Genomic DNA, 23,057 nt, shown 5'->3' on the forward strand with positions numbered 1-23,057 from the left:
TTTCACATTATGTTATTTAATTATTAGAAACACGTATTTCTGACTTTCATTCAACCATATGGTCATACAATTCCAACATTGTTGCTGATTTTTTTCTTTATAATATAAAGTTGTCTTCATAAACATTTTTCGTATGAGACTTTTTCCCCACCTGCAAACAAAAATGTTTTTAATTTAAACAGAATACTAATTTGATATGGGAAAGCTAATTTTCATTCATAATTTTAATTTTGAAAACGTTCACTTCGACTGAAAATCAGCTGTTCTTTGACGCTCCCCTAAACTAGTAAACGAAGCTCACTGCCGTCAACGCGGATCGCTGTTTTGAAGAAAACAAATACTTCTGACGTGTGAGATGTTGGCATCAAAAACATGGCGGGTGCCATACGGCTGGTCGCAACGTATAGAAGTATAGAATTTCGGTTTTGAAATATGTCGAATACAAGTGAAAACTTCAAGCAGCCCTGCAAGTTTTAACGATAGTGATTCCGAACGGCAGATGGCGCCACAGTATGCAATCACATATCAGCGCTCAGAGTTCCTTTCCTTCTTCTCCACACACATATGTGAGTGAAATAGTGAGAGATATGCTCTCTCTCACAATTACATTACGAGCTGCAGTTCCATCAATGATATTCAATTTTGTGACCGTTTTGCATTGAAACATACACTAGTGAAGCTCCAATGGAAAATCACCATACAAACAATGATTCATTTAATAAGGTGTTTAAGCAACATCAATATGACAAGAAACTCTTACCGGCAATATTCTTGCGAGGAGCCGAAAATTCGACGAAAATGGGTGAAATTATTTTGTTCGTATTTTCATTCGTCTAGAGTTATCTTCTATTCGCGTTGTTTCCACGTCTATTCGTAACAGTTCACGATCTGGTACTAAGCAGTGATGCCATTCGCGTTGTTTCCACATCCATTCGTAACAGTTCACGATCTGGTACTAAGCAGTGATGCCATTCGCGTTGACGGCAATGAGCTTTGAAATTGAATGTTCCGGGCGTAAAGCCAAAATGGTAATGGGTAATAGGTGAAATGCACACTAAAAATCCTGAATGAAAATAAAATTTTCCCATATTAAATATCCATTTGATAGAGTAAATCGTTTTCTGCTGGTGGTAAAAACCTTGGATAGGAATTGTGTCTAACAATTATTTGATATAATTTATATATGATAAAGTTTAAGTAGAAATATCAGGAGATGTATAGAAAATTGGTTGAATGGCGGTCAGGACTTCGTGTTCTCAAATATTACCGAGTAATACTTTTTCTTCAAATTTCAACAATTCAAAAATGCCTTCGGGATTGCTAATCTGCTACAGAGTATCCTTGTCCACGCCACGGTAAATATCGACAGAGTACCTGCGATTCCGCGAATCATTGCATTTTTATTGGACTTTCTTTCTTTGTTTTTAAGAGGTTTTAGACTTTGCAGTTCATTCGCCTCTTAAAATTTTATTGGACTGTCCGGTAAATCCATGCCATCACTGATAACAACCAAATCGATACGCTGATCAATAATGGCCCTTGACAAATGACACGTGAATTCAATCAGAATAACTACAGACATCTAGAGCCATCGTTTATGAGCATCTGGTAAGCTTGATTACGTGAATCGCATGGGCTCCACACAATTTGGATCGCACCTTTTGCGACACGCTTTAGCAATGAAACTAAAATTTGTTTTAAAACAAATCGTGACGATTGATGGAAAATGGATTGATTGTTTCTGATCAAAACAATATAAATCACACAATATTTTATAAAATCGATTTATTCAAAATTAAAGAAACAAATTTTCTTTAAGGTGGCCGTACACTGTTTGCCCGGAGGTCAAATATTTGATATTTTTTGACAGATAAAGTTTGATTTGATATTTGTACAAACACTATTTTGTTTGCCACTCTTCAATTTTCAACAGTAGTAAACAATATCAAACACCGAACATGGAAAAAAATCAACTGAAATATTCAAGGTAACCTAACAATGTACCGACAGGTTCAAAGAACAGACTGAAAAAATATTTTAGGCATCCAATAATTGAATATTTGCTTGTCGTGTTTTGTGTACAATATATTTGATCAGTACACGTTGACCAAATTTTATCTGTCAAAAAGAGTCAAATATTTGGCTTCGGTCAAACAGTGTATGAGCACCCTTACTGTTATTATTAAGCTCTTGTTAAAAGTTTCAAAGTTGTTATAATACACTGCTTGGCCGATTCATTTTTTTCTGTTAATTTGCCGAAGACTTTGTATGCTTTCTATAGATTCATATCAAATGAGTCATAGAATAAATTCGTACGACTTCTCCATTTACTTGCTAAAGTCGATGTGACATTGGATCGAAGTACGCACGAAAATTTAATTGTACGATAACTGACGAAGAGAAACAAACTATTTTGATCGCTAGAAGCTGGCGAAATCGAACGAAGCAAGGGGGAAGCAATGTAACCACACCAATACAATTCAATGTGGTTGTTTACTTTCACTATTACATACAATTCGTATGGCCACATTTCCGCATCCAATGTCACCGCCGCCTAAGCGTTGTTGAATGCATGTTCATTCAAATAACATGTAATTTTTAAAGATAAAAACTCCTACAGTAAGTTACCTCTAATTCAACATACCGGGGCACATCTCATTGTCGCTTTACAAGAGATTGTGTCATATAATTGGAAATTCGCGACTTTCAATCTGATTCCATAATTTGGGTCCCAAACTCGATGTTAACAAAAGTGTCCAGTTAGATGCAAAAATGTCCAATTATTCGTGTCGCATTATTGGTCTGTCCAATTAGTTAGATGTCGAATTAGAGGTAACTTACTGTACACATATAAAATCACCAAGAAGCCTGTGTCTCCTGCATTTCAAGGTATCCTAGCAAAAAATCATCTATCGCACTCTCATCAGTGCAAAACTGAGGGTTTATGTTCATGTTTTTTTTTTGGACGGGTAGTCTTTTAAAGTTGGTACAACGTAAATGAAGTATTCTTCACAGGTAATACAATTTTGTTAACGACCCGGCAATAAAAAATAATCCTGGCTGACGACTGTGCCTCATAACAGAAGATTACTCGCTTTGCTTTTCATCTGTACCTGGTGTGTTCTTGTTATTTTGTTCATATCAAATGAATCATAGAATAAATTCGTACGACTTCTCCATTTACTTGCTAAGGTCAATGTGACATTGGATCGAAGTACGTACGAAAATTTAATTGTACGATAACTGACGAAGAGAAACAAACTATTTTGTTCGCTAGAAGCTGGCGAATTCGAACGAAGCAAGGGGGAAGCAATGTAACCACACCAATACAATTCAATGTGGTTGTTTACTTTCACTATCCAATGTCACCGCCGCCTAAGCGTTGTTGAATGCATGTTCATTCAAATAACATGTAATTTTTAAAGATAAAAACTCCTACAGTAAGTTACCTCTAATTCAACATACCGGGGCACATCTCATTGTCGCTTTACAAGAGATTGTGTCATATAATTGGAAATTCGCGACTTTCAATCTGATTCCATAATTTGGGTCCCAAACTCGATGTTAACAAAAGTGTCCAGTTAGATGCAAAAATGTCCAATTATTCGTGTCGCATTATAGGTCCGTCCAATTAGTTAGATGTCGAATTAGAGGTAACTTACTGTACACATATAAAATCTCCAAGAAGCCTGTGTCTCCTGCATTTCAAGGTATCCTAGCAAAAAATCATCTATCGCACTCTCATCAGTGCAAAACTGAGGGTTTATGTTCATGTTTTTTTTTTTTTTGGACGGGTAGTCTTTTAAAGTTGGTACAACGTAAATGAAGTATTCTTCACAGGTAATACAATTTTGTTAACGACCCGGCAATAAAAAATAATCCTGGCTGACGACTGTGCCTCATAACAGAAGATTACTCGCTTTGCTTTTCATCTGTACCTGGTGTGTTGTTCTTGACTTTTATTCAACAGGAAGTCTAAAATAACAGATTTCCATAAAGCTAACGTTAATACCTGAGTCATATAGTAGTCGTTGTCCTACAATAAATATATACTGAGAGGCTTTAAAACTTAGTTTTACTAACTAATCGCTCTACAATACTTAAGAGATATCCACTACAATATCTTTGACCTATCCACCTCCAAGAACACTAAAAAATTTTATTTGAATTTATCCCAAATATTGAATGTTCTAGCCTCATAAAATATTAGCCACCCTTGATTTGAACTGGTTCGTCAAAACATCGGAAAACTGCACCAATATTTATTTGCAAATGATAAAACAGAAACAGTAGCAGTAGCTAAGAGGCTTTGAAAGATTTTTCACAATTTTGACCACTTTCAAAAAACGTGTAATTCTATTACATATAATACCCATTTGCTATAGGATAGTTCATTTTCGTTCATAATATTCATTTTAAAGGCGTGTGTTATTTCACATGCAAATTCAACAGCATTTTCGCTCCACATCAATGTGGAATATGTGTGCAATAAATAGGGTAGATAGGGGCAATATGGTCCCCCTAAGAACGAAACGTCCTAAATCATGTATGAACATTTATAAATTATGCTACATATATAAACCTCATGATTTGAAACCTTATTGATCGATGTACATTGTATGAAAATGCTTTAGGAAAGATTCATGATGAAAATTTACACTTTTAAAAATGTATTCCATTTCTGTCGATCGAGAGCACTACGGGGCAAAATGGGTCACCATGCGGGGTAATATGACCATTTTGGTTGATTCAATCATTTAAGCATGTTTTCGCTAGGAAATAACGTAACAAGTTCATATAACGAAAGTTTATTCTATTCACGTATATTTCATTCAGTTTGTATGTACAAAAAGTAAAAATGTGATCAAAGTGATTGGACTGCAATTTTACGTTACTCAAAGCAGAAACAGAGAACATTTGTGCAGTTACATACCCACGAGTGGCATCGATAGCATTGGTTCCATCCATCGCAGTCCGTAGAGAAATTGAATTGTGCCCCACAGTAGCAACATAGAGTGCCCTGTGGAATATTTTACGATCGTTATTCCGTGTTCAGCACTCAGCGCTCAGCTGAAGTTATAGCGCTTTTCTGCCTTTTTCCCCGCATTGATAGAATTTTGGAATTTCTGGTCTGTACCTGTTGAATGAAGATAATAATTTTTAGTTTAATCCGTTCTCCTATTGATAAAAAATAGTTACTGGAATCACTGATGTCTCATCCACGTTGAATTGCCCTACTGGTGGAATTTCGTATTTCTGCTGTACGTCCTCCAGTAAATCGTAGAATTTCTCGACTGCAACGCGATTGAATCCTTGTGCCCTGGTGGCGGAGATTGCTTTTTGTGTCCAAAGTGAGAGTTGTGGGTGGCGCTCTCCAAAACCAGCCAACTAATCCATTCCGGCTAATTGCTTTTGGCTATTGAAATGGTGAGAAATGTCATCTTTCGGCCAAATCGTACGCCAGCTTCCGGATTCCTTTCGCCGTAACACTGTAGAACCGTTGTTCCATAGAGAGAATATAACCTACAAACTAAGAGAACTTCCGTCGTTAAAACATTACTAAATGATCCGAGTTGCTGGAGCAGCAAAGGATCTGCGCAACGTAAATAACGTTTGAATATTTCTCGCGGGACACAATACACTAAGGATGCCGCTTTCAAGCTGGTCTATGACCACTTTTTACGTTCGTATATTCTGGTATAATTCCACACAATGATTCCACATCTAGTTATTTCCAACTATGTTTACAAATTTTGACACCAGTATTTACAGGTTATATTGAAGAAATACCTGGTCATAATGCCCCAAGCAGCTATGCCCATTCCGCCCCGTACATTTACGTTCAATGAAAATAAACTGTTCTTTTACATGAAACGGCAAAGCAGCGCCATAAATCAGTGGAAATGTTTAGAAATAATACCAGTACGAATTGATATAAAGAGCAGAGTAATAAATTTCAGTATGAAGCGTACAGACCTTATTTCGTTGACTGCTTTTTTATATGGTTTTCGTGATTATCAGTTAGTGTGAGATTTCCTTCAATATCTTTATAAAACAGTTGAATTTAAATACGGTTTACACAGAGATACTTAAGTAGAATATTTCTAACACAATTGTTTGAAAATAAGTGTCATTGGTTCAATAACAAGCCCAAACGAAGGATGGCCCATCTCGCCCCGCCTGGTCATATTGCCCCTATCTACCCTATATGTTTGAAATTGGATTTTTCCTTATTTGTGAAACATTCATTATCTATCTAAATTGAATTCATTAAAATTATATATTGGTTGCAAAAAAAACCCAATGACAAATTTAAAAAAATCCAACGATCAGGAAGAGCACTGATACTGACTACCTACTTTTTTTTTACTTTTTCTTCGACTTCGAATGAAAATACTTCGACTATGCTTTATTTCTCCCATATTCCAGAGTTTTCTGTTTTCAATCTATGCTACATCAATGATTTCACGAAAAGAAACCTTCGTCTCTCGACTGCATGTAGCAGGAACCTAATTGTGACGTATCGAGTAATAAAGGTAATAAAAGATTTCTGCAGAAGGATAATTTTTCGTGGGTGAAATTCTGATTCGTCCAAAAACGCAAATGAACAAAATCCGAGTCACGAAAACGTTTGTTCCTTCGATCGAAGTGACAAAAATGAAATCTGTATCTGCCAAAATGTCACTTGGGCCCTTATGATTTGAAACACTTGTATTAAGCGATGAAGGAATGTAGTTCGTTCATTTTTATTATTTTGAATATTTTTTGTATAACAAAACATTCTTTATGTAGTTATTATAAGAAAAGTAACACTTTTCTCCTCCTATTTATTATATTTCTTTTGACAGTTCTATTGGATTTTTTTTGACAACCAATTTGATTCTATCCGCATGACCCAAGTTATAACCAAGACGGGTCTATGGTACTAGGTGAGGCCGTTTCGTCACTAAGTTGGTTAGGGGAGCGGTATATGAAAACAGTACGGAAGAAAGCAGAAGGGGAATTTTTTCCTCCAAGTGTGAAAGAGACAGACTGATCACGAGCGAGCTTGGGCACAAGCGTATTGTGTTTTGTTTACAAACAAAACACAGTAGCCTCCCAAGATGGCTGAAGAGTGGTTTTAGCAAGTTGGCCCACCTTAGGATATACTCGGCACAATACGCTAGTGCCGAAGCTCGCTCGTGATCAGTCTATCTCTTTCACGCTACAGGCAAATAATTCCCCTTCTGCTTTCTTCCGTACTGTTTTCATATACCGCTCCCCTAACCAACTTAGTGTCGAAACGGCCTCACCTTAAAATATTCTTCTAGGCGCCTTGGTTATAATTAGTAATTGATTCCAATATTATTTCTTTTCTTTAGGTGGCCGTACACTGTTTGCCCGGAGGTCAAATATTTGTTATTTTTTGACAGATAAGGTTTGATTTGATATTTGTACAAACACTATTTTGTTTGCCACTCTTCAATTTTCAACAGTAGTAAACAATATCAAACACCGAACATGGAAAAAATCAACTGAAATATTCAAGGTAACCTAACCATGTACCGACAGGTTCGAAGAACAGACTGAAAAAATATTTTAGGCATCCAATAATTGAATATTTGCTTGTCGTGTTTTGTGTAGAATATATTTGATCAGTACACGTTGACCAAAATTTATCTGTCAAAAAGAGTCAAATATTTGGCTTCGGTCAAACAGTCAAACAGGTGACATCATGGAATGGATTTTTACATTTTGTATCATTTTCAATGTATCGAAAATGTGTGCGGGGCTAAATCCTGGAGATGGATTCTATTACATTCAATGTTGCCATTTCTGGCATACAGACTACTAAACAATAATATTGAATATGAAGAGCATAGGTAAACAGAGTACTCAAAACGATTTCCAATTTAGTATATCTAATTTGATCTCCATAACCCATAACCAGAAGAGTATGTACAATAATAGCGTTCGTGGGAATTAGGGTAGAGTTCCCTGCAGAAATTTGCTTCATATTTAGTCGCACTGCATTGATCTCTCCGCAGCATGTAAGCGTGCGAGCAAGGGAGAGCGGATATGATTTTGACAGCATGCCCAATGAGCTGACAGAGAAGTGAGATGCTTTTCTCTCCGTTTGGCAAACATCCAACAGCACTGGCAGCCGCTATGATCTGCTGTACGTAGTGCTCTGCGCACGGCCATTTTAGTGATTTTCGTCTCGTGTGGTGATTTTGAAGTGGCCGTCAGTCCGACAGCAGCTAAAAACGAAATTTTCGCCTCGTACAAGTGCTGTGAAATTCTAGGGAGGACACTAGCAATTTATGGTGATCGTGACGAATGCACTTCGAACATTTAGCGGACGGGTCCGTGTCGTGAAGTGAAGTGAAATTTCATAATTTTCCAGCAACGATTCCTCTTTGGGTAGGAGGACATTTTTCTTCGCCTAGTGCAAGAGGTATTTTTTCTTGCATTATTTTTTTTTCGGCTGCTTGTCCTTACTGAGTGAGAGGACACTCAGTGAAAAACGACTGGTGAGCTTAGTAATACCCTGAAGTGTTCGATCAAAATAAGTAGTATCGGATAAAATCATTCTAAATGTCACATTTCGGTGTGTGATAAGCGAAAAGGCTGCCTGGAAATATGTCTCCCCATAGTCTTGGGATGTGATGTCCGGGAATCCAAATTCCGTGCATTTTGAGTGGTATCATCGGTATCATGTACTATTTGGGTGAAAGAGAGAATCGTAGTGCGAGTGAGCGAGCAAGCATACGCGAGCTTTGACAGGCCACGGTGTTTGTGTAATGTGTCAGTTCAAAGAACACCATATGAAGAGTGAAAGAGCAAAAATGAAAATTGAAGGATGGATTTAAATGAAGGAATACAGTGTTGCCGGTTAGAGGTATAATTTTTCAAAATTTCTGTGCGTAGGAAAACAAAAATATTCTAAAAAATTTGGCTAAAATTTGTGATGTTTGTTTTTTTTCATTAAACAATTGCTAGCACATTGGTTATTGGTTATTATTGATTTCATTATTCCAATGAAATTCAAAAATTATATAATATAATCGCCTTAATATGACATAAAAAATTTGATTGGTGGTACTCCAAGTTCTTTATTCCAAAATTGCCTGACTTAATCAGTTAAAATATGGTTCAAACAATTCTAGAACATTTCTACGATAAAGTATACGACTCTATGTCGGATGCGAAAATTCAGTTTGTTGCCACCGGAGGTTTCATTCCATGTAAGCGAATACAAAAAAGTTTTTTTCGGCGCTATATTGGGGCGTTATTGTGACAAATTGGTATATCTTATTTGAACTCATGTTTATCGTTAGTTTAGATTCTACCCCATCAAAAAGTAGCACACAGGTTTCGTGAAAAACAAACTATCGCTCATTCAGGTCGTGAGTCATCTCCCTGAACAAATAAAGTGTCTGGCGAATATGTTGGGAGTGGGGTAGGGCATCCATTGAAACACCTTTTATTACACATCACATTGAATTTTTTTAGAATACATGGTACTTACGTATTAGCGTCACCGGAGCCGAAATTCATTAGAAAGCAATTTTATTGTTCGCACGGGCACTCAGTTATCTTTTGTATTGTTGCTTGCAGTGTTTTAATATTTTTTAGTGCTTCGAAGAAGCGTATTTGGGAATTTCGGTATTCACGTATGAACGCCACCGAAGCGCAATTTTCATTATGAATTTTAGTTTTTCACAATGAAATTTATTCTAGGGTGAATGTAATGGCGACGAAGTCTCCATCTAACGAGGATAAGGAGTCGAGGCGACACAATTCGAGTTGACCACCGACCGCCGTCGGAGATAGGAGACAATCCTTCAGTTTGATGGCATATGTTTGCCTGGTACATTATGTTTGCCCAGTTAATTTTTGCTTTGAAATATAAGTTACGCACCGGTGGCATACCGCAGAACCAAAATCCTTCTTTTTGTAGACCTAAAAATAAAATTGCTATCTATTGAATTTTGGCCCCGGTGACGCTAAAACGTAAGAACCGAAGATATCTGCAAAAGCTTTTGATTTCAAATTTGAAGAAGTTGCTTGAATTTGAAAAAGCGGCGTGACTTAAGTCCACCTGGAGCGCAATTTTCCTTCTTCGTATTATTTCAATCTCTATGAGACAATTTTGAATCGCTTGTTGGGTCGCTATCAAGGTTTCAGCGAGCTCCTTTTGAGTTTGGCATAAATGTCGGTCCAACAACGCCCTTAATTCGTAGTTGATGTCATTAAGGGCCCACCAGCTGAAATTTTATTCGCAGTTCCTCCCACAAATGACGTTTTTGGTCAAAATTTGACATGACTAGGGCACAACTAAATTATGTTTTTCACACGGGATGACATATACTGATTTCCAGGAGGAAAGGATCTTGCATTGATATGAATGGTATACAGTAGAACCTCATTTATCCGAGAGCGGATATTCCGCGGAAGCGAGTTACATAGTAATTATATAGGCCTCCTAGTTAGTGAATGATTGATGGATAACAATCGAACGAAAAGAGTTCCGCGCGTGTATGTGTGTGTGGGGCTGCTCCGATGCCTCAAGCGGAACCGTTTTTCGATGCTGGTACTTTCTTGGTCGCTTTTTCAGTGGCATCACTCTCCTCCTGATGGATTCCCTTTTGGCCTAAGGTGCACAAACAGTCTCTTGGTGACACGGGTCATCAGCGCTTTCATTATGAACTTCACCACAAAAGCGACAGCATGCTCCAATCGATGTACAATTATAACTGAGTGGATTTCCGAGCGCCGCTCGGTTATATACCAATTGGTGATTTCAATAGCCTGGTTTGAAAGTAATTTTAAGGCTATTGAAACAAGTTTTTGGATCGAAAAGTAACAAGTATATAACGTGTAGACATTTTATCTTTCGAATGAAGTGTTTATCATACTATTTCGTTTAGTTGTTTAGGAGCTATTAACGCTCAAAATCTCGGTCTCCAGCGTAACGCATTCGTTTTCGAAATTTTGATTTTACCCCCCGGTATAGAAATGAAAGACGTAGTCCTACGTAGAATAGGATATGCAGAGAAGGGTACTCCCAATCTGACCGTCCTAAACCAACACCCCTCAGCTCAAAGACTTTAAGCTACATTGGGATTGTTTTAAACTCCGATACAAAGAATTCTATTACTTGACTAAAACTGAAGTGAATGAAATGTTCTAATACTATCCTTAGAAAGCATACATGTTGCAAGATTCAAAAGAACAATCATCGCGTAATTTTTGAAAAGGTCCAATGTAACATTTACGCCAACTCGAGAAAAACAGTGCTGAAGACCGGAGCGTTGTTCCGCGAATTATTTTAAAAGGAATCGATCTTTATCACTACCTTCACCACTAGTAGTCAATAATACGTCTGAAAAATTAATCGTAATTGTTGTTTCGCGATTTTAGTTTAAAGTTGAAACCTCGGAGCGACTAATGTTGACGTTTTCACTGACCGCGTTTGTACATTGGATGAGTTACGTTGCGTGATAAAAAATTGAAAATAACTACTAAACAACAATCCAAATACCAGCGTTTCGTGCTAAAGACAATTTATTACTGTTATTACTCGTTCAATTGCACTGAAATCGATAACAACCCCCGAAAAAAACAAAAACTCGATTGAAGTACGACTTTGTGTTGTTTTGACTGCTTTGCTTCTTCGGACGTTTCGAGCGTCGACGCAAAGTGGCGTCCGAAATAACAATCGAATACTTAAAATCTGAAAATGTACATTGGACATTTTTTGTATCGGAGATCATAACACATTCACATTAAATACATTCAATGGTTGAAACCCAATAGTGTGCATCTATAACGCGATTTGTTTACATTTGGTACATTGGACCATTTCAAAAGTTACGCGAGAATTATTTCCGTTAAGACTCGTAGTTGCTTCTAAATTGCTCAAAAATTGTTCGAGTGTCAATACTCTATTCTCAGATAAAGCGCATATCATCCAAATGTGTGCAAACAGAACTGTAGACGCTAGAGTAATGCATATTCTCATCAAAGGCATCAGCAATCTTCATTTTAAGGTCATTGGCCACTTTAAGTTACTGTCTGAATCAAGACAAGAATCTTGCTCGAAGTCGTTTCGGATATGAATATTTATGCATGGCATTTTTCACACGATCTTCTGTGATGCTCACTATATCAATAATATCACTTAACTTCACTTTAGTTCATTTACTATAAGATTCAACCTGAGGAAAGTTAATTTTGTATTTTAGTGGGATTGGGAAGGAATTCAGTATTATGAGCTTCTACCAAACAACTATTCTATAAATTCGGACAAGTATTGCTCGCTATTGAGCTTGAGCTTGAGCTTGGGTAGACTGTACAATTCGTAGTTGCTCTCCGTGATTGACCTGAACCAACCAAATTGCACAAAGAACACACAGAATGACGCTTGGGACTAACAAATCATTCGCGTTGTACAATTTTCGGTGATTCGAGCTTTAGATGGTCAATAATGATGCCGGCCACGTCCTTACAGTCACCATCGGACAAGTATTGCTCGCTATTTAACAAAAAGTAAAGTAACGAGTTAAAGGCTGCGATTCATGACAAACTAACGCATCGTGTACCACCACCATTACAATGCCAGACCTCTTATCTCTTTGACAATCCACAAATTTTTATTAAGTTTGGTTTGAATGTGATATCTCTCCCGCTATACTAACAAGATATTGCACCTTCAAATTATCACTTGTTCAGGTCCTTGTGAAAACCTTCAATCTTTGAACAGCATAGACGAGCGCCTTGGCTAGTTTTTCGACGAGGAGCTAGTTTTTAAGCTCCGAAAATGGCGAAATATTGAGGAACATTTGTATACATTTTTAAAAAAATATATAGAGAATCTAGTTTACGTATGCTTTTAATTTTCCTTAAAAACTGGCATGAACATGTTGGACATTCTAAAATAACGTCCCCTAAGACGCGAATGACGATATCGTTAAAGCATCTATAATAAAAAAAAAATATATTTATATAACGTTGAAACAAAGATAGCCTCTCAATGTTCGCAAAACTGAGTCATGAGAACCACACACCATGTTAGTGAAGCTAAACTTGTTACTCGACAGCCCCCTTACTAGGTTTTTTCTATAAAATTTTCTTATGTGTATCTAGGCTTCAGGTTTCGTCATTAGTTTCATTTATTGTTGGAAATAAGTAGATTAAATTATTATTTGAGCTTTGAGGAACTGATAATTTGATAATATGTGTGCGGGTGTTAACCGAAGAATCCTTAATTTGTGTTACATGGTATACCACCATTAATTGACTTAGGCGTATTGTGAGACAGAAAGAAACATTGAAAAACTATTTATTACCGGCATTGTATTCTACCGACATTGGTTTCTTTTACCCGGCAACACTGACATTCCTAGTCTCCATAGTTGTTCTTGTTTGTGTGCTAGTATTCGTGGATTGGGGATCATAAGGCAGCAAAAACTCTTAGCAACTCTTTTCTTTTCCAATATATGAACCAATCACTCATTCGATCAGTCTGTTTTTGCCGTCTGATTGAATAGCACTGGTGGGAGAGTGGTCGTGGACGGTTAAACGGAAAGACACATGGTTTCCGGAACTTCGTCAGTGCAAAATTAGCTCTGTCGTTGTTTGCAAAGGAAGTTCGGTTCGGTTAGTTGCCTACGCGTTGTACGATTTTATTCTGCATAATATCAGGTTGTGAGTGATTCCGATGTAGGAATTAGTGTTATTCAGCCCCAGTGCATGAATTGAGAAACATTTTGGAAGACATATTGAATTTTGAACGATTAGTTCGGCATGTTCCGAGTGAAGTGAGTGGCTGATTGCAATTGTTTTTTTTCAATTTCATAGCGCTTGGACGATTTGCGAGTGAAGTAGATTAGTCAATGGAAGTCAAGAAGTGGTTTTGGGAATCAGTCAGAAAGCTGAGATATATTATAAAACTAAGTGACTGAGTGTGCGAAAAAGAGAAGTTGGATGGTGAATTGTCAGAAAAAAAGATGTCAAAAGTGACAGCTTACTTTAGCTGGTAGTGTGAGCAAGAACAAAATAATATTTTTGTTGAAGAGTGTGCGAGAGAAGGAGATACAAAAATAACGCAAATCAACAAGAGAGGTGAAAAAGAACCAAAAGTGAGTGGTTTTTCTGCACCAACACATGTGTGTTTAAACGTCAACCTTGCTGCTGAAACGACCGAATGCAGCGCCTTGTGATAGGCGGGTAAACTCACCAACACAACGGAACGTATTGTCGCAAGTGTCAGTGAGCATTTCATGATATGATTTCGAAGTAGCATTTTGAGCCAAAGGAAAGGGCAAATGCGATAAGTTGTGAAGAAGAAGGCTAAAAGCAGAAAATCGAGTGATAAAAGGTTAATCAATGATTTTTTTTGTTTCATTATGTGCATATAATTATTGTTGGGTTGTTATATTTTGATACTTGTGCATTCATGTGCAAGCTAATGTACAGTGCTTTCAAAAAGAAGCAAATCAAAAGATACCACATCGCTGGTAGGTGTGCAAAAATCAGCGAAAAAGAACTGTCATCGTGCAAATAGAGAGACTACTGTGCACTGTTTATTATTTCACGTAACACATGTAAGAATCAGACCGAGCGAGAGACCCATCTGGCTAACTGGACTAAGCCCAGAAAGCACTCGTCTCCTCCGGTCGGTCAGTTTCCCTTGTCCGGGGGAAAAGATTCGGCTGTGCACGAGTTTTCGTTTTTCCACCCCGAAAAACGTCCTGTTTGGATAATCCTCAGAAACGCTGGCAGTAAAATGGATACGGGTAAGATAAATTTTTCAAATATTTTTTTTTGTAACGATACGATGTAAGAGAGATTGTCGTGCGAAAATTTGCACTGTCATCAAAGACTTGGAGAAAAAGAAAAGCACGAGAAAATCACTCTGACATAACCTTCTATTTTTCTCTGTTTTCTCTTGACTGTAAAATCTTCCATTGCACCGGAAATACAAGCGTTCGCTAGTGTTGGTGTGCCCGTCCGGCCGGCTACAGATATTCTCATACACTTGTTTTCTTTCTCGCCTGAGTTCTTCCCGTTCTGTTTTCGTATTGGATGTGCCTTTTTTCACATAGAGAAGCTCTTGTTTTTATCTACAAAACGGGTAACATATTTTGGGTTAGAATTCTGTCGAGCCCATACTAATGACAGATTTGATTTTAGTGACGTTAATTTCTTTCGTCTGTAATTGAAAAATCGTATTTCGACAAAATAAAATATACTTCGCCCCCAATGTAACACTTGAAATGGAGAAAATAAATGATTCCTTTAGAGGCGAATGAGCTGAGAAGTTTGAAGTCTCTTAAAACCAAAAAAGCAGAAGAAGAAGAATGATTCCTTCCGTCGGGACCTATTCTTTTGGTCACGACAATTACCTATGGAAATCATGCGGGTCATCCTAATTGGTAATCTCTTATTTTTCCTGGAATAATCTATTATTCATTTCTTGTGTTGCTTGTGTGAAAAGAGACTAGGGGAAGGAACGAAAAACAAAAACAGTTACCTACAACTTCTTCGTTTATTACATATTTACCACGGCCGGTTCGAAGACTCTAAAATCAACTACCCAAGCGGATTATGCTTCGATGCATTCGTTACTTTAATTGACTCTGAATTGGCTCAAACTTGGACGTACTTTCTTTTAGTGTCTACCTGGGCGAAAGGGCGTTTGGTTATTCTTTTATATACCACTCGGATGCTACCTGGTTAGAAGACAACAAAGCATTTTGTTATTACTTTGTTATTGGCTAGGGTCCTGCTCTAATCAGTCAGATTTTCAATGGCGACGTTGTCCTAAGCCGGCACATTCAAATTCATAAGAGAACGATAAATTCTAGGTCGCCAGTGGGTGTTTACATTGGTGTTTCCTTCGAAATCTTGCTCCGCATGCGTTTTACTACCGGATTAGAGCACAAAGCGTGCTACAGTGATACAAACTCGTAATCGTACTCCACCGTGCAAATCTCTTTTCCCTTCTTTTGAAAGTCGAAAACAAAGTTTCAGAACATTCTATTTAGATGAAGTCATAGTGCCATATGATAGTTAAAAGGTTTGCTATTTGTTTTCAGAATAATAGTTTTTATTTCTGTAAGAATTGAGAAGTATGTGCGAATGCATGAAAATTGACTCAAACTCATAATCGTACTCTGGTTGAAATTTCAACTCGATTCATAAAGCGTCAATCAATTTCAGTATTCCATCATTAGTATGGTATCCCTTGTTCATTGCAACTATCTTTAGCTGTCTTTAGTCGTTATCTACGAGTTTTTTGGTGCATTCGGAAGGAATATTCATCCATTTTTTGATCAAGTGGTTTTAAAAATCGTTATTTTTAGAAATTTGATGGTTTCTAAATATCCTACACAGATAACTTCCATATTATTTAACTGGGATTGATGGTGGAAGATTGGGGAGAAGTATCAATAACTTTTGAGCAATTATAATGTAACCATGTGCGAACCATGTGGAAAAAAAACATGATATTAAACAGAACAAGAAATGTTTACTCATAATAATGCATTAGAAATATAAAACGAATCTATAATGTATGTAACAAATCCCAAATATAGATGTAAAACCTTCAGTTTTATTATGTAATGTAATTTAAATGGAGTAATAAAGATAATATGGGTAAGAAAGAACAAAAAACTGCAATCAAAAACAGGGTGGACTAGATTATATACAGCCTACGATTTCGTTTCACTGTATACAATCGAATCCTGTAGGGGCAGTTTCGAACGCGAACAGTTTCGGACAAGGTAAAAGATAAGTGGTACAATTTTCAACCTAATTAAAAATATAAGTAAGTTAGCAGCCTCTCCATCAGCAGCTGTCATATGGTTTGACAGTTCCTGATCGTTTATTACTTATGAAAACAACACAGCCCCTTTTCACGCACTTTCGAAACTTTTGAGCTTGAAGTTGTAAGTATTTTTCCAATTCTTTTGTGAACGATTTAGAAATTTAAGTACAGTTAGTAACTAATATTAAATAAAAAAAACGTACATACAACGGTCTATTTATAAGATAAAGTCGTGATTTGTCTTCAGATGGTGTTGGGGCACATTCGGACACTGTTTAACCCTTTCAATGCAGCAGTGTGCTTCGTCGGTGTGCTACCGCTGTATGGAGCACTGCACCGAAAAGTATGCATATCGCGCTGGTGTGATCGATGGGCAGTATCACCCTGATGTCGTCTAAAGACGACACTCGTACGTGTGTACGTGTGGTCGTCGCGCGGATGTCGTCTATAGACGACGCTCGTAGAGAAAGGGTTAATACCTCATCAGATTTGTGTTCGATTGGCCTAATAATGGTTCGGAACTACAAAAACAAAACCGTTAGAACCTGCATAAAGGAAGATGGGATGGAAAGAGCTGTCGAACTAGTAATGCGAAGAATAAACGTTATTGCTATTTTAAGTTTTCCTGATGTTTCTGTTTACTACAGCAGAGTGTATCTAGAACAAAGGTACATCGCGTGCATTGGCAATCGGGGTAAGAAAACTTTGGCATATAGCCAGCTTGTGTATTGTTCTCGCGAGAACAATAAGAAATCATGAATCAAAAAATCTTCGGGCGATTCCATAAAACCACACATTCCACTAAAGAGATTTTTGAAAATGTTTGATGCTTTCTACAGTAATACCCGAAATAAAAAATCGATTTTTAGAATTTTTTGCTGGGAGAGAGCTTGTGTGAATTTAGGAGTATGTTCGGATTTTTTGGTGACTTGTTCCGATCGCTCAGTTAGTTTTTGTAAATTTTATAATTACAGATTGATTTTCAAATTGTTTGTTTTCAAATATAGTCTTTAAACTATAAAGTCCCCTAACATCTAGCATTTGACAATGCTGATTAGTAGATACTCAATGGAGTGCCTGAGATTGATGTAACGACCATTCGCATAGATAATTTTGTGATATTAACAATTATTCCACTATGCACATAAAACAGAACAAAGAAAACACGAAAGTGGACTTTGGATACTTTGCACCAAACTTTACACCAAACAATATCCTTTGAAATGGACACGCGCCAATACCTACAATGAAGCAGAATCCAAGACATATTGAAGAAAATAATTTTAAAACTATCAAATTTATTTTAAAAATATTAAATTAATTTTTTGAACAAAAATTTAAACAAAATAATTTATTGGACTTAAATTAACATATTTTAAAAAATCTTCGGAAATGCTCTCTGCTCTCATGGATTCGCTTACATGATCTGCTGCAGTAACTGCTTTGTTTTGGTATCTCATCTGTGAGAAATAAATAATAATGTTACAAATTTTTAAATCATATTACTATGGAATAAACACTCACGACATATTTCGTCAGTGATATAGGCAATCCAGTGGGTCAAAACTATGGACAGGAGATTCGCATTGGAAGCTCGTAAATACGAAAAAAACGCAAGAAAAAAATATTAATAAAGTTATCAACAGAAAAACAAAACAATCAGATTGTATAAAGTATGAATCAAGAAAATTATTATCATCAAACGGGTTATTGTAAATATACAATGAAATATTAGGCTGTCAAAAAAGTCCTGCGGTATTTCCGTGAGGTGTCGTTGTAAGCGCGTAGTTCTAGTTGTATTCACTATAGCTTGTTGGAAAGGTATTTTTGCGCGCTATAATATAGTCCTTGACAGTGTTTTGTTTGATTAAGTCGTTCGTGAGTTATAGTGTCGCAAATATGGAGCAAAATAAAGAGAAAATCCGACATATTTTACAGTACTACTATGACAAAGGCAAAAATGCATCTCAAGCTGCCAATAAAATTTGTGCAGTTTATGGACCCGATACAGTTTCCATTTCCACCGCACAACGATGGTTTCAACGTTTTCGTTCTGGTGTAGAGGTCGTCGAAGATCCGCCACACTCCGGAAGACCTGTCGTCGTAAATTGCGACAAAATCGCTGAATTAGCCGAGAAAGACCGGCATAGTAGCAGCCGTAGCATCGGCCAAGAGCTGGGGATAAGTCATCAAACCGTTATTAACCATTTGAAGAAGCTTGGATTCACAAAGAAGCTCGATGTATGGGTGCCACACACGTTGACGCAAAAAAACATCTTTGACCGTATCGACGCATGTGAATCGCTGCTGAATCGCAACAAAATCGACCCGTTTCTGAAGCGGATGGTGACTGGCGATGAAAAGTGGGTCACTTACGACAACGTGAAGCGCAAACGGTCGTGGTCGAAGCCCGCTGAAGCGGCTCAGACGGTGGCCAAGCCCTCATTAACGGCCAGGAAGGTTCTGCTGTGTGTTTGGTGGGATTGTCAAGGAATAATGTATTATGAGCTGCTTCCCTATGGCCAAACGCTCAATTCGGACCTGTACTGCCAACAACTGGACCGCTTGAAGGTAGCACTCATGAAGAAGAGGCCATCTTTGATAAACAGAGGCCGCATTGTCTTCCATCAGGACAACGCCAGGCCACACACTTCTTTGGTGACGCGCCAGAAGCTCCGGGAGCTCGGATGGGAGGTTCTTTTGCATCCGCCGTATAGTCCGGACCTTGCACCAAGTGACTACCACCTGTTTTTGTCCATGGCGAACGAGCTAGGTAGTCAGAAGTTAGCCACAAAAGAGGCCTGTGAAAATTGGCTATCCGAGTTTTTTGCCAATAAGGAAGCGAGCTTCTATAACAGGGGTATTATGAAGTTGGCATCTCGTTGGGAACAAGTCATCGAACAAAACGGCGCATATTTGACTTAAAACAGATGATTGTAACTAATTTTATGAACAAATGAAAATTCAAAAAAAATGCCGCAGGACTTTTTTGACAGCCTAATATATAACAAAAATGGCATCGCAACATTAAATAACAATTTAAAGTTTAACAATACACAGAAAACGATAACAGAACAAATAATAAAAAACACTACAATGAAAACAAAAACTAAAACAAAATCAACTGAAAAACATAATAAAAGCAGAGGCTACAAAAAACATCACTACAACGAATCAATCAAAATCAACAAAGAACAAGTCTAAACCACAATACAGAAATCTGAATAAAAAACTGCAACAGAATACAGAAATATATTAAAACTGAATGCAACAAACGAACAAAAATAAAGACTACAATAACAACTCACAACAGTAACCAAAAACCATAACATAAAATTGATTACAACACACTCAGAAATGATTTTTGTCACCTTGATGACGGAGCGTTTTCCACTCGATTCTCCATGCTCTCCGGGTTCTCGGTTGGCCCAAGAGCGTTTTGGGACCAGCGAACCAGTGGGAAACTTCGACGTGAATGCCGCTCGCTGCATATTGAATGATGATGGGATTTATACTTGGTTGAATCTTCAAAGGATAAACCGGATAAACCTCATTGAGAAAACGTATTGCACAAACGAAAAGCTTGCTTAGATCGAATCAGAAATTAGGAAATGAAATCGGGTCTTCATTGTTTTTTTCGTCACCATGACATTGTATCTTATATCATGTGTAAGCTGATTTTGTTGTGATTCTGGTGATGGTATGCAAATTAAGTTATTTATTAACTACTTTTAAACTTTTAATATAATTTCTTGCAGTTTTATTGAGCATGGTGGAATTCATCTTCCATGGGAAATTGGAATGAACATAGCAAGAATCTTCATTGAAACTGCCGAACCCAGTGAATCCATATTTTGTGAGTGTGTTGCAAAATGCTTACACAGTTTTCGGAAGAATTACCTCGAAATGGCATTCAACCATATCGCGCGGAATAAAAAATTGTTCGACCAAGGAGGAATCAATGAAATGGAAGAGCCAAAGAGACGTTTCTCTCGGTGAATACTTCTAGTGCAGGGGTTCTCAAACTGTTTTGAGCAAGAGACCCCTTTTCCAGAATTAAGTAATACCTTAGACCCCCATAGCCAAATTTCAACTCTCACGCAAAAGGTCACGAGTTCAATTCACACTCCCGACATTCTTCCAAAAAATGGAAGTAATGTGACAAACCAGCCAAAAGTGTTGAAAGTCACTATAATACAGAAAAAAAATTTTTCTCATCATATTCAACAACATATAGAGATAAAATTTAGTAAATATCAAGTGTAATGAATAACTATTAATTCAAATTACTCACAACCTATAAAAATATTACAATCGCAAACCAATCTATCCACAACTATCAAAATATCAAAATACGGTTCAATATTGGTTAGTTAAAGCCTTAAATCTCTGCGTTCGTTGATTTTCAAATGGTTCCTTCGGTTTCTTGTTGTTTGTAACAATAATGAAGCCTTTTTCGACAAAATGAAAAAAAGCGAAGACAGTCTCACATCGCCGGATCCTGTTTCTCAATGTTTCGTTATAACTAGAACATATGATAACCTTGGTTGTACTCCTGACTCATCTGTGCTGATGATAATCAACTTTTCTTGCATTATCACCTTGGCTCATTCCATGGATGTCATATAGTACTGATTTATTATCCATTGAGGAATTAAAAAAAATTAAGATCTAAAAACATTTTAGTAAAATCCTTGTGTAATGCGTCCAAGTGAGTGACATATGTCAAGTTATTTCGTTCACCAGGAAGCGTACTCCCATCAATTTCTCCTACATGTTATCCGGCAAAGCCATCGAGCGGGTTCAACCAGTTCGCGACTTGGGTGTAATTCTCGACACATTCATCTACCACTACAACGACATCATCTCCAGGGCAAACAAGCAGCTCGGTTTTGTTTTGAAGGTTATCAATAGCTTTGTTTGAAATCTCTATACTGTGCGCTGGTTCGTTCTATCCTGGAATTTGCTTCTGTCGTATGGTGTAACCTCATGCGAAATGATACTCTGGAGAATAGGCGAAACTGACTCCCCTTTCTTGCCAGCTAATCTCAATATATATGCTCCAGAACGCACCCTACGTCATGGTGATTTCCTTAGGCTCGATTTTTGGAATAGTTGGTATGGCTAACATGATCCGTTGGGATTTATGTCTGCTACATTCCATAGGATTTTCCATTTTTTTGACTTTAATCTTGCTAAAGCTGAAAATCTTATTATGCAAGATACTCTTGGAAATTTTTGTTACGCCATGCATTTTGTACATTATTTTTCAATTACTTTATTCTAGTTCATTTTATTCCGCTATGTAAATACCTTGTAATCTCTTGAATTAAAGTAGAAGTTGAGTACAATATCATTCAATATCCAACATCCATAAATTCATCAAAATAAACCTTTCTTTCCATTTTTTCGTTAGTTTTTTGATACAATTTTTTTTTCTAAAAATACTGATTTTTTCAGAAAATTTTACAGGATCAAATGTGGCAACCCTGGTCATTCTTATAACAGGGTGGTTCACGTAACACAACTTATGGAGCATCTTAAATATTTCAAATAAGAAATTGTGTTATTTTATAGGGGTCGATATTCAGACCCCCTCTTCTTGAATGGCGTTAATGTTCCCTGTGGAACTTTTGCCGTCTCAACGTTTGCATTAACTAACGCCATTTATTAATACTTAGTTGAGATTTCTTAAGCCAAATAACACACCTTGAATGTATTCCGAAGGGCAAGCTCTAGAATACGCGTAACCACAGTGCAAGTCGAAGGAAATTTTTTTGACGAAAAAATCCCCCGGCCAGAACGGGAATCGAACCCGAACACCCGGCATGCTAATGTAAGATGCTAACCACTCCCGTGGCCGAGTGGTTATTCAGTGGTGCATTCAAAATCAATTTTCGTTTCTGTCGACCCCTGGGAAAACGAAATCGACCCCAGGGGGTCGACATTGACCACTTTGAGAAACCCTGTTCTAGTGTAAAATAACAGTTGCGAACTAGCAACCACACGGTGTTAAGTGTTAAGTGTTATTTTGAAGAGCCGCGATTCTTTGCTTGGACCAATTGTTTGTACTTCTGGCAAGCTGTATGTCAAACCGGCGAAGATGTTAATTCGCGACATGATGATTATGTCGCGCGTGCTCTGATGTTCAATCCGGAAACCGGATTGCTCTTCCGATAGTGTTCCGATATGTTCCACATACGTCATCAACTGTTAACAATCATCTCCAAAACCTTTT

General features: G+C 37.3%; 1 protein-coding gene across 7 annotated transcripts in view; it reads left to right on the forward strand.

The window, feature by feature from the left end:
- LOC129764301 (la-related protein Larp4B) overlaps positions 1-23,057 on the forward strand; it is a 95,438-nt gene that overhangs the window by 18,634 nt on the left and 53,747 nt on the right. Inside the window, exons 1-2 of one of the 7 annotated variants that reach the window (XM_055763254.1) lie at positions 8,172-8,513; positions 13,846-14,783. The exons of 2 other annotated variants lie outside the window; for them this stretch is intronic. In XM_055763254.1, the coding sequence (XP_055619229.1) occupies positions 14,774-14,783 (10 nt within the window). In that variant the 5' untranslated portion in view covers positions 8,172-8,513; positions 13,846-14,773. Of the gene's footprint in view, positions 1-8,171; positions 8,514-13,509; positions 13,690-13,845; positions 14,784-23,057 lie in introns of those variants that run through there. 4 more of the 7 variants (XM_055763255.1, XM_055763259.1, XM_055763256.1 and 1 more) reach the window with 4 other exon arrangements.

Source organism: Toxorhynchites rutilus, chromosome 2 (assembly GCF_029784135.1).
Source record: "Toxorhynchites rutilus septentrionalis strain SRP chromosome 2, ASM2978413v1, whole genome shotgun sequence".
NCBI lineage: Eukaryota > Metazoa > Arthropoda > Insecta > Diptera > Culicidae > Toxorhynchites > Toxorhynchites rutilus.